Source organism: Gouania willdenowi, chromosome 14, assembly GCF_900634775.1.
Source record: "Gouania willdenowi chromosome 14, fGouWil2.1, whole genome shotgun sequence".
Classification (NCBI taxonomy): Eukaryota; Metazoa; Chordata; class Actinopteri; order Blenniiformes; family Gobiesocidae; genus Gouania; species Gouania willdenowi.
In genome coordinates this window covers 18,944,501-18,957,238 of record NC_041057.1, presented here as the reverse complement: position 1 = coordinate 18,957,238, position 12,738 = coordinate 18,944,501, and the positions used below count along the sequence as shown (strand labels likewise).

The following is a 12,738-nucleotide window of genomic DNA, read 5'->3' as shown; positions in this document are numbered from 1 at the left end:
CTCTTTTCTCCCTTTTTATTTTTACGAAAGACACTCAAATTCCCCAGATTTGTGTTTTCTCTCTTCTCCTCTCAGCCGTACGTGCCCTGCACTGTTATTGAGTTCACTGCATTAAATGTGTTAAACAGAGGATTTATGCCCCGGGCTTTGGATCTCTAGTAATAGCAGATGGAAATACTGATCAAAGGACTCTAACTGTGCTGTGGGTGTTCAAACTGCCTCTATCTGCTTTTCTGCTTTACAAGAGGATGAGACCTTTCTGTGATAGGTCACAGAGACAGACAGACAGGGTCTGTAGACCTGCACCCGATGGACAGATGAGGGCTTGATGATGCATAATCAGAACAGAATGAGCGGTTCAGCTGGGGAAGCAAAGGAGGCTCCACCTCAACCTTCCTGCACTTGCTGCTTCATGTGTTCTCACATGTGTTCATTGGGCGTTTTTTTTTTTTTGCTTTTAAAGGAGAGATGAGTGACACTTTCTCCAGTTTGCCTCTCTTTTGTAGTCTGTGTTGACAGGGCCACTGGTGGAGAAGCTCAGCAGTAGGCACCACTCATCAGGGGCTCTTCTAATCAGTGGCAACATACAACCCTGACTGCTAAAGCCTGCTTATGGCTGCTGTATATTAATGAAGAAGCTCCGCTGCTAATCATTCATATATTTAAGGAATATGTGCTAGAATTATGTGATTCTAAAGAATGGATGAACCTAAAGTGTAACCCAGCGGTCCAAAGAGTGTCCTCCTGGCAAGAAAAACCCACCTGCAACAGCAGAAACACTTCCTCTCTCCTCCTATCGATTTGTTCATGCTTAACATTGACCTAGAAAGGTGTGTAATGAGTTCTATGTGTGTACCTTCCACATTAGCGATGATACATTTGTGCTTCACATTCGCTCTCCTGCACATCATTTTTTATCATATTTAGCTGCAGTCATCAGGGAGCTGAGTGCGGGGAACCCTGCTATACATAGCAGCTGAAAATTTATGTCACCTTTATCTAAGCCTTTGCATACTCATGTCCTCACAAATCTTTGTAAATGTATGTTTCACACCTTTCTTTTTTTCTCACTTTTACATTTAGCACAAGGGGTAAAAAAATGGAAGTTGTAGTAATGACGATTTGCATAACATTTATTACAAGCTTGTACAATCGTTGCTTTAATTTTAATACATTTGATTTTTATTTTATTTTTTTCAGGCATGTGACATTTAATACATTTTGTGCAATCGCATACATATCAAATATTCCTATACCCACACACATCTATATACACCATTTGATGTTATTAATTAAAATAAATTATATCTTGTGAAAATTTAGTTAAACCAAAAATATATAAACTGTGTTTAATTAGACCCACACATACTTAATAACACACACTTTTTTCTGGAGGCAAGCCATCTGCATCAAACATTTTGTTTATTGCAACATTGTTTTTTTTTATTGTTGCATTTGCAATTTTCTCACAGCGCCGCTGTCTTTGATAAGTGCTGTAAACGTACAGCCAGAGAAGAAGTGATCAACCCTCTCTCTCCCCTGTCACCAGCGGAGTTTAGCTTGTGACATCACAAACTCAGAAAATTTGAAATGGAGCACTTTTCTCTGTGTTGTAAGACTTACACAGACCACAAACAAAGGACTGGATGGATTTATTTCACATTTTTTGTGCCGGTGGACACTCAAGTTACCTCATGTGTTCAAAAACACTGCAAAAGTGTATTTTTCATAATTTATCCCGTTTAACTAGTTTGCAAGTTCTATTAATTTATTTTTTTATCTAGTTTTGACAGAAGAAGCTATTTTTCCTCCAGACTGCTGATTTGAAAATAGGAGGTGGAGTGGTGGAGTGGAGAAGAGCTTTGGCGCAACAGAAGCAGGGAAACCTGCTCCGAGTGTGAAATAAAGAGCGAGTATGATGAAGCTGGTAAAAGGCCGTGAAAGTAGGCACCTTGCCGATTTTGTGGTGCGATGAGATGAAGCCGAGCCCAGTTCTGGCTAATAAGTGTGAGCAAGGTGCAGCCAAGAGGCCTTAGCCAGTAGCCACATAACACCTATTATCAGCCTTCCTGAGAACAAATCCATGTGTTTCCATTTGCAGGGTATTGTTTAAGCTGTTGCACGGTTCTTGGATGTGAACGTTTTGACACCTCTCTTTCTTATGTCTGTCAGTGTGGACAGCTTTTAATAGTTTGCTGGAGGTCAGCCTCCTGCTATGTGTGGCTACTTAAAGAAGGAAAGAGAGTTCAAGAAAGAAAGAAGGAGAGACGTGAGGAGTGCCTGTGTTGGGGCTGTTTTTATGGCTTGTAATTGTCCTGCAAAATAGAATAGGGGAACAAAAAAGCAGCAGTGCAATGGCTGGGACAGAGGCTCAGGCTGCGTCCGAATAGTCCCTCCTATCTCCTTTCCTATCCATGTTTCCTTAACCCCGTGGGTGACATCACAGGGTTAATGAAAGTTGATAGGAGACTTCCTAAAGTAGTTAGGGAAAGGCCATTGCGTTTGTTTTGACAATCAGATGGGCTTCCACTAGGAGACGTAATAATCCAACAACGGCGAAGGTTTGTGACGTCTGCCGTGCTGAAAAAACAATATTTCCAAAAATATTACAAGATTTGAATTAATCGACCAATGAAAAAAGGTTAAGCACCTAAATGGACAGAATCGGCATGAAACGCGGTCACCGTGAGGCGAGGAGCATCTTTTTATGGGGAGATGTTTCCGGAGAGCGCTTATTGGGTGCACCGCCCTCCCCCCCTATTGTCCCGTCCACGTTAAACACCGCCTAAACCACCACAAACACCGTCTAAACTGCCAAAAAACAACGCAAATCATCACTGACTCCTAAATACAGAGCCACCAGTGCCTGTTTAACTTTGCTGTGTCTGTAAAGCTTCGTCTGTTTCTCGTCTGCTTTATCTGCTAAAAGCATTTGAACAACATCTAATCAGAGCTACAGAAGATCTGTGGATAAAGTTGTTCTGTTGTTGTGATCGATTCCAGAGATTGTAGAGTCTGATCTATCGTAGGTTAATGATAACTTCTCATATTGTAAAATATTCTGACTCCTAGTGGGGAAAGAACCGATGTTGCCTCGTGTCCATTTATTTTTATGTAATCATTACGGTCTGGAATGATGTCATCAGGATAATTTAAGGTTTAAGGTTAATTTGAATTAAGTTGATCAAAGCTTAAACATTAAACCTGCTCAGATTCAGTAAACATTGATCCCTGAGGGTAAATTGGGTGACACTCTCTTACATCTTTATATGACATATAAATAATTAAAAAGAAGCAGTCATAATAATCTGTGTCACCACAACTTATATCTACCTTTTAATTGTATCTTACTTTATTTTTGACATATATTTTTGTTTAATTGTGTGTTTTTTTTGTTTGTTTTTTTTTTTTTAAGAACTATTTTGTTATCTCACAGGAGTTAAAATCAAATATTTTCTGGGGGAAAAAATTTTATATCTAAAAAAAAAATTTCAAAAAATCAATTTAAAAAAATCAAAGTGGAAAACATGGAATTTGGGAAAAAATAAAACAGATTTTATAGGGTCCTACTTACATGATATGTATTCCTATTGAGTCTTTGTGAGTTTCTGTGAGCGCTCGGGTGTGCGAGTCCCTTTAAATGTTGTCCCCGCAAGGAATTGTGGGGCAGCATTATCTGTTCTCCTTTGGTAAAGGATGCATCAGTGTTTCCTAGGCTAAAGGAGGTTATAAAGGAAGCATTGAGCCTTATTTCCTTAGCTTTTAGATAATTCAAATGCTTCTTATCATGGCCGCCACTCAAACACTTCCGGGGGTTAAGGTAAAGTTGATAGGAAAGGAGATAGGAGGGACTCGTTAGCCCACTGGGGAACCATCAAGGTGCTAAGGAAGAATAAATACATTGGTTGTGTATATTTTTCTTTTTTTGAATGTGTAAAAACACAATACATTTTGACAGTAGTCTACACAGCAGCAGCAAAATGTCTTCTTTTTTTTTTTTTGTTGTTCATTTAAAGCCATCCTGTCATGGGTGGTGGGGCCCTGCTGGTGGGTTCGCTGGTTGTGGGGCTCGGCCCTGACCCCGGTGGATATAATGGTGCAGTGGAAAATGTCCTGTCAGTTGATGGAGGAGCTGCCTGTAGCAGCAGGAAGGAGTGTGGCGACAGGGGCCATGTGTGTTAACCTCCTCCCTTGTCACTTTTTTCTGTCTCTCTCTCTCTTCCCCGATACCCTACACCTCCCCTTCTCCTTTCATCTTCACTTTTTCTCCCTCTCTCTTTCTCTTTTCCCTTCCCCGCTCCCCCAGACTCCACTCCCTCCACCTACACCCACCTCCATGACAAATTACTCATGACGGTTGATTTGTTGGTTGTCAAAAGTGCTGCTTGCGCTACCATGAAGAGATGGGGTCCCCCCCTCCCCCTGTTCTCACTTGTCGTCAGCCCCCCCCCTTCCTTTTGCACGTGTGATGCGCTCGCACCACTTTTCAGTCTCAGTGGAAATTGATATTCTGTCTCATAAGATCTCATTAGATTAGATGTTGTCCTTGTTTACTCACTCACACGTTAGCTTTGCATATCTTTTTTTTCATCTTCTAGATACTTTTGATGTGCTCTTGCTTGTGTAAAAAATAGAAGAAGAAAAAAGGCTGAAGGAGAGGCTTTTGTTATTTATGGTGAAAAATGTGCGAGATATAGTCTTCATGAGAGAACCATAAATGTCAGGGTTTGTAATGGGCTGCACCAAGAGCTCCAGACAAAGAGAGGCATATTTTTCTGGATGATCAGATGAATTAGTAGAAGATTCTGCACTGTTCTCTGCTCTTCCTGCTTTGATGAAATCACTGCGAATGTCAAGGTGCATAATAGAGGCGTTACACACAATTGATCAAAAAGAAAACTGGAAAGAAAAAGGAAGTAATGACAAAATAGAAGAAGAGAAATTGAAAGAAAGAAGAAAAAAAACTGTAGATGATGTTTGATTTTCCAACAAATCTGATACAAAAGTGGTTTTGAGAATGATTAAATACCTTTGACTTTGATGTTGTCCATGTTCTAAGATTGGTATGCCTTGCTTTGTATCTGAGCTAATCTAATGGGAAATCCATGGTTTTAAAAACTTGACTAATCTCCTCTCCCCGCTTGCTTGCCCTGCGGTATTCTGAGTTAGTGAGTGCACACACTTGTTTAGAAAAGCTCCCCCCGCTAGTCTCTGACCTTGAGATTTGTCCTTTGAAGTGGATGATGACCAGGAGTGGATGCAGGATGCTTTTTTTTTTTTTTTCACTTCACTCAATTAGCTTTTCCTCTCATGTCATGTGTTTTTGACTCCTTACTGCAGACATGGGCTACTGGTGGCCTGGGGGGCCACATGTGGCTCTCAGTCAAATTTTTTGCACCCCCACCCAATGGAAATCCACCAAAAATTGTAATTGAAAAATTTGGAAGGAATGTGAAGCTTAGCATAATACACAAAAAATTTCAAAAATACAAAAACATAAATTACTCATAAAACAGAAAATGACATCAAAGATGAACACAACAACCACTTGAACAAACAAAATGACTACAAAAACACACAAAACACCACATGACACAACACACAGTTAACAAAATTACACAAAATGACGGGAAAATACGGAAAACAACAGCAAAAATACAGAAAATCACCCCAAAAACGCACAAATTGACAACAAAATGCAGAATATGACAAAATACACAAAATTACACCAAGAACCCACTTTTTTGATCAGCTATAGAGAACTGGACTAATTCTCTTTTTTAAAAGGATTGTATCTAGATAGTTTGTATTCAAGGCTAATTTATATTAAAGTGAAATGTATTATCAATGATTGTATGTTTTTATGGATTGTGACATTTTTTTACATCACATTGTGCCTTTTTTTTTCCTTATCTTGATTACATACTGTAGACTGTTTGTTGTTTTTATTTTGATGCTTTTTTTCGCATTTGTTTCCTTAAACTCATGTTAGATAGATGGATAGATATTTTTTTCATCACAGCCACATAATGAACTAAGAAAAAAATGAAATAGAAACGCATACATTAGATTATAAACAATAAGTAATATATACAAGCCCTTCCACACACAGAGACAGTGCAAATGGCCAGTGTTTACAAAAGAGAGCGATAGGACTCAGCAGTTAATCCCCACCCTTTAGTCCTGCTCCCAGCTTTATTCAATAATGGCTTCTCTTTTACACGCAAACAGTAACTTTGGAAAAGCAACATCGCTTTGTGCCTCACCATCCATACACAGAACATTGCAATCCACGTGTGTGCAAAAAGTCTCTGTCCATAACCATGTTGTCTGTGTTTTTGTGCCAAAAGAGGGGTTAAGCTTTTATTCTATAAATGTGCCATCAAAACACCACCATCAACGACACATTCTTTCCAAGGCTCGTATTAGCATAAAAATAGAGGCTTGTTATACAGTGAAATTTCAATAAAAGAGCACAAAAATGCATTTAATGAAATTCCGATACAGGGCCCAAGCTCCCTGAATCTCATTAAATGAGCTTTGTGCTGTTTCTCCATCTTCTCTTTGTAGAAGAGGTCCTGAGTGCCCTTAATAATGTGGCAGATTTCATCATATTCCTGATTTAAGCAGCACAATGTGTGTCTTGTTCACTGGTTCCTTTCCCTGGCATTCTTCCTCAGACGTACCTACATGGTTCTCTTGGATTGGGTTAGAGAGATAATGGATCTTCTTGTGGCGCATTTACCGTCAGATGTGTTGTTAAGGCTTGAAAAACTAACTCTCTCCCGCTTTCTCTCCCCTTCCCTTTTTTTTGTTTTTTCTCCCTGCATAGGATTCGGTTTCATAACTTTTGAGAGCGAAGACATCGTAGAGAAAGTCTGTGAAATTCATTTTCATGAAATCAATAACAAAATGGTAAGTCCACTTATTATTTTTCAATTCCAGGTGGACATTTAAGGATTAATATTTGATTTATTCTTTGCCCACGTATTAATAGCAGAGATGGTTTACGTGGTTTGTTTGTGTATGTTCATTTGCACAGGCTAACACACACACACACACACACAGATTCACACAATTTGTAGGTCTGTGGGATGGGAAGGCAATGGTGTGTACTGCCTATAAACCGTGAAATTGTGTGGCTGAATTCTGCCTGTCAGGCTGAGAGACGGGAAAGTCGAGCTTCAACCTTCTGAGTTCCTGACCACACACACACACAGGTGGTATTGTCCAGGGAATGCATTTGGCAGAGGCAGAGTTCATTAGTTAGGGATTAACACCTTCCGGAGTGCCAGTGATGCTTGTGTTTTATTTACACAAGTAATATGGAAACCTCAGGGCTCCACAGGGTCCAGCATCAGCTCCCTGAGTTCTAATCACACGAGTTGTGATAATTGACAAGAAGCATCCTCACCTCAGTGTGACATTAGGTCCTCTTTTACCCAGTCCCACCTTAAAAGCCTCTCTCGGGATTCTGCATCACTGGAGCGCTTTTTGTGGATTTTGATTGACTGGAGGGACGACTTGTCTGACTGCCATTCAGCGGAGCTCCCACTTTTTGTGTAGTTCTTTACTCACCCTTTCTGTGGGCTTTTTCTTTTTTTTTTCCATAGCTGACCGACCGACTGACTGACTGACTGACTTACTGCTTATCTGACTGACAGGACTAGTGTTGTAGAACTGTGTTCACCAGGGACCGGTCCAGGTCACACACGGCCCAGGCATACAGTCATTTGTCTCTCAACTCTAGATCACAGTCACTGTTAAGGACTAGGGAAAAAAATAAAAGAAATACAATGTGTGTGTGACAGAAGTGACTGTGTGAAACTGTCACAACCAAATGTTGCAGATTTTATGAAGCACAAGTATATCAACAGAAAGTATTTGAAAGTGTTATATTTTATTGTGCCAAAGATGGTTAAAAAAAAAAAAAAGAAAAGTTGTTTACTGTTTAAATTTGATGGGAAATCCCTAAATGAAGCACATCACTAACAAGGGTTCTTCCTTTGATTCTAACAAATTTCCACCACATAAAAATAACATTCAACCACATCCACTCTTGCATGGTAAACAGTGGCAAGAATTTGTCTAAATATTAGGAACAAAACCTCACTCATCATTATTCATCCCATGCACATCCACAAAATTTCCTAGTCTAGGCATTTGTAAAAGATGATTGAATCTAAAATAATAAAGCCTTTTTTTTTCTGCTGAGAACAAATGTATTTGGTATGAAGTAGTGTTTTTTCATCCATTGTTGTCCAATTCTTTGACATTTGAATCTGAAGTATTTAAATTTGGAGCATTTTGTTGTAAAACTAAGAGTGACTGCCCTCTATTGGTTGAAACCAGGCTGTTACAATCAAATTTTGCTATTGGCTGAGAATGGTGGTTTGTGACGTTTCAGTGACTCACTGTTGGCTCCGCCCCTTCTATGAAAATTAGCGCCTGTGGACTCTGCGATCTGTGACGAGTTGGTTGGATTGAGAGATTATTGAGTAGGTAGTTAGCTTAGCATAGATTTTTCTTTGGAGATTTTATAGTATAAATTGGGCGTGTCTTAATTGCTTCTGGAGCCCCACCCCTAATCAAGGCAATTTTAAAATATTCAGCCTTTTTTAACAACAAGATACTGTTTAACAACTTTTTCAGTATTTGTTCCTCTACAGACCACCTAGATAAGATATCTTAGAGCATTTTCAACTTAATATAAATCGATATGTTTAGGGATGCAGTTGCTAAAACAGGGCCATTTCCAAAATAGATGACACATTTTTTTAAAAATCCACCTTGTTGCCGACTCCTCTGTCCCACAGGTTTATATGGAACAAATCAAGCAGTAAATGTGTGGTCAGCAGTGAGATGCACACACACTCAGCCCGCTGTACCAAGTCCAGCTGCTAGAAACATCTGCTCAAGTGGGTTCTGACTCAGACAGTGCCAGCCAATGTCGCCTTGGGAGCCTTTGGCATTTCTATCGCCACAAAAAATACACATTCAAAGCAGAGATGAGAATGTCATGTAGGAATCAGCGTTATTATCATATTTATGAAATAGCATCGATCAACGAGTAAATAGTTGTGTTGTGTGTGATTATCACATTCCATGATGTCTGGTTTTCTCGCGTTTTAACCATCATTGTTGTTTTTTTAAATAATAAACAGAAGGCCCATCCATAAAAGTATGGCCAGCGATAAGTAAATTAAATAAAAATATAAAGGTAAATGGTTATATTCACGAGTAATTGTTCATCCTGAAAAGCTGGTTTTCATTGAACCTGATGCATGACAAGACCTAAACAGGCCAGAATAATTAGTGCTCAACTGTGATTGCAAGACAACAGATAAAGATCTCAGTAATATCAACTCTCTGGGTGTGTTTCCAGCTGCAGTCATTTTGATCGTTTGAAACAAAACATTCTCAGAAACAGCTTGGCAGGGAAGTCAAGTCCAATAGAAATGTTTCTGAATGCATGGTGCATCACAGCTGTCTTTCTAAACATAAAGTGTCATGACATATTGCATGAAATTCTCAGTTGTCTATACTCTTTGTTAACCTACAAGTGGTTAAAGACATTTGTGTTCGTTATGCAACCAGAAAAAGAATTCTGCAAAATGGATGCTTACATGATAAATGCTTTTAGTCAGTTATTAGAGGTTTTTATCTTTTCTTCCCACTGACTCAAGTGAAAAAAAAAAAATCACTTTGGTAAGTGACTCATAGTTACCCACATACATAAAGTCAACCAAATTTACCACCACTGCAGGCCAAAAATGATTGCTTTTAATAATTCCCACTAAGTAGACGCAGGAATGACATCATGGCACCATGCGATACAGTAATATTTCTTTTAAATGATGCTATTTGGAGTCATTATGAGTCGTACAAGTGGAGGGGAACTAGTTCTGTAGCTATGGTTACCCTGGGGCAATCTGAGGAAAGTGTGTTTGCAAATCTCTGCCCTTCAACAAATTCATCCATACGTTCCATTTTTACCTCCGCCAAGGAGGACATATTTTCACTGGTGTTTATTTGTTTGTCTGTTGGCTGGATTTCGTCAAAAGTACTTAAGGGATTTAGACAAAATGTTAACACTATAGATCATACGCCATGGAAGGTTCCATTAACTTCTGAAGGGGATCCGGATCAATATATTGGATCTGGATCAGTTTGATAAGTCAACAAGTCCCTATCTCTTATAATGGGCAACATTTTAAATATTCATATTTCGGTTTGTAATTGATCGATCTTTATAAAATTTCACTACCCATAAGTTATATTGCGTTGGCTCTTCAATTAACCCAGTGAGTTTCATTCAATCATGACTTTTCGAAAATAAATGGGGGTGCCCAAACATTTTGACCTACTGTATCGTTATTAATGAGGATAGAAATTTCTTCCAAGGCTTTAAAGTATGAATGATCACGGTACCATGATCAGGATCACTGGTTCAGATAACTGCCAATAGCTGGCAAAGAGGATATTTGGGGCTTGGCAGAGGTTTGCGCTCTTTAAATGCTGTTCCATACACTGGTATAAGGTTATACAAAGTTCATGCGACAGACCATGCTGAATGTATGTTTTACTGCAGTTAGGTGATCAATTTTCATAAGCCTTGGTAAAGATACTTAATTTCAAACCACAGCTTTCTGATATGGGCTGTAGTTTGAACATGCTGCTCTATAGTGTAACCAGAATACCTCAAAGGTAACATGGTTGCAAAGCAAAACCAGTCTGTTTGCGACAATGGTATATAATTTAATCCCTTTGAGTCACTGCGAGGTCAGATACCTTTACAATACCAAAAGAATTTCTGAAGGTGTTCAGTGTGAAAGGACGTCACAGAGTCTTCTTCTCTGGAGCTTTTGTCACTTTCATAAGAGCCCTCCCTTTGCAACACCTCCTGTACATTACGTTTCTGTAGATACAGGAAATAAATGTGACCCTTAGAGGTTGAACAAAGTGCTGACATCTGGGAATACTGGCAAAGAGAAAAGGAGTTGGAGTGTGTTGAGAGCATTTTTCAAAGACACAAAAGGGCTTTTTACCTTTACTGCACATAGAGGAGGACTGGTTATCCACAGTCTGAGGCACGAGTGCACAAAATAAAAAATGCCACCTGTCTTCATCTTTATAAAGTACCATACAGAAATAGACCTCATCCATCCTCCCGATGAGCGTTATCTAAGATGGTTCTTGAATAATTGATGCAAACAGAAATCTCACCCCACTTGGGAGGCATGCTGGATATACAGGGCACCCCACCTTCTCCTTGCCGGTGCTCTGTCAGTGCTCTGTGTCAGTGCCCACTCAGCTATGGGCGACTGGACCTCTGAGTGACTTGGTCAAGCACCCTGTGTTCTGGTGTCACCGAGGCCTCGCCCACAGTTGCACTTCCTCCCTGTCGCTGTGAATTCGACCTCATACTTAATTAAAAGTGGGGTGCTGCTTATCGCACTTTCATAACCTGCTGCTCCGGCGGGGCTGACTTTTACATTGCTCAGCTTTAGCAAATGTAGAATGTGATAAAAGTATTGATTGTGCCCTCCAGGGCGTCTAGTAAATGTAGAAACATCCTTCAGCTACAGAAGCTCCTACCCTGGTATTAAAACCAGTAAATATTTTGGAGTGGAAATCAATAAGCAGCTGATAGCGTGACAGTTTTCACATATTTCTTTAACACTTTATCACACATTGCACGTATATGAATGTCTATATCATACAGCAGCGCTATGGCTCATTATTACAGTCAAGGCAAAGGTGTGAATTGTGCTTTCTGAGACATGAGTTGCACCATCATTTTGCCCCCCCGGTGGTGTGCACGCACAGCTAATTCATAATAATACCTATGATATTTTGGCTCTGATGAGAGAGCAATGTGCCATTAAAATGAATTCACATTGGTTTCAGTCAAGTGCTTCAAGGTAATGTTCTTTAATGTGTTATTTTTAATATTCAGCTGTAGCGAATGAACACAACGGGGGGGGAAGGAATTTTTTAGTTAGTCGTCAATTTCTTACTGTGTCTCCCTGACAAGACCGACCAATTACAGCCCTGAAGAGAAGAGGTGCTGACTCTCCAAATTACTGAGGAGGAGACTAATGCACATCAGCATTTTGGCAGGTGTTTTTAGAATTACAGAACAGATTTCTGCGAAAAGGATGCATGTTCTTGAGAATGCATCATGTTGTATAAAGATAATAATATGAACTACAGTACATTGACTTACTTTTTAAAGGTGGAACGATATGTCGTGCAAGATATTGCGATATTAAAACGTAACAAGATGTATCATTGAGGGTACGAGTGGTGCTACGAAGGCGGGGTTTCTGATGAAAATAATTCACATGATCTACTACACACCAGATTGTTATGATTTGTTGATATATTTCTATATTCCTATTGGGTTGGAAAGGCATACCCAGAGAACTTATGTAAGTATTTCCAAAATTATAGTCAAATAAAAGCATTGTTACTTTTCCAACTACAATTACTTTGTCTTTTTTGTTTCCAAAAGCAATATGGCGAGCCCATTATTGTTTATCATGTTGTATCGTGAACTCAGTGTATCCTCCCACCCCTACTTATTTGACATTTTATTCACTCCTGTAATTAAATCTCTTTCATTGTTTGTTTCTATGTAATTTCTTTATTTAGCGCACATTTGTGGATAGGATTCTCTATGAATTTAACTGTATAGTATTTAGGCAGTCGTTATGTTGCAATGTGACAGAAGTG

The 12,738-nt window shown here is 39.3% G+C and overlaps 1 protein-coding gene across 11 annotated transcripts in view; it reads left to right on the top strand.

Moving 5' to 3' along the window:
* The window catches only part of msi2b (musashi RNA-binding protein 2b), a 333,212-nt gene that overhangs the window by 249,506 nt on the left and 70,968 nt on the right, over nt 1-12,738 (top strand). For all 11 annotated transcript variants that reach the window (XM_028467613.1, XM_028467615.1, XM_028467610.1 and 8 more), the window contains exon 8: nt 6,833-6,915. In XM_028467613.1, the coding sequence (XP_028323414.1) occupies nt 6,833-6,915 (83 nt within the window). The remainder of the gene's footprint in view (nt 1-6,832; nt 6,916-12,738) is intronic.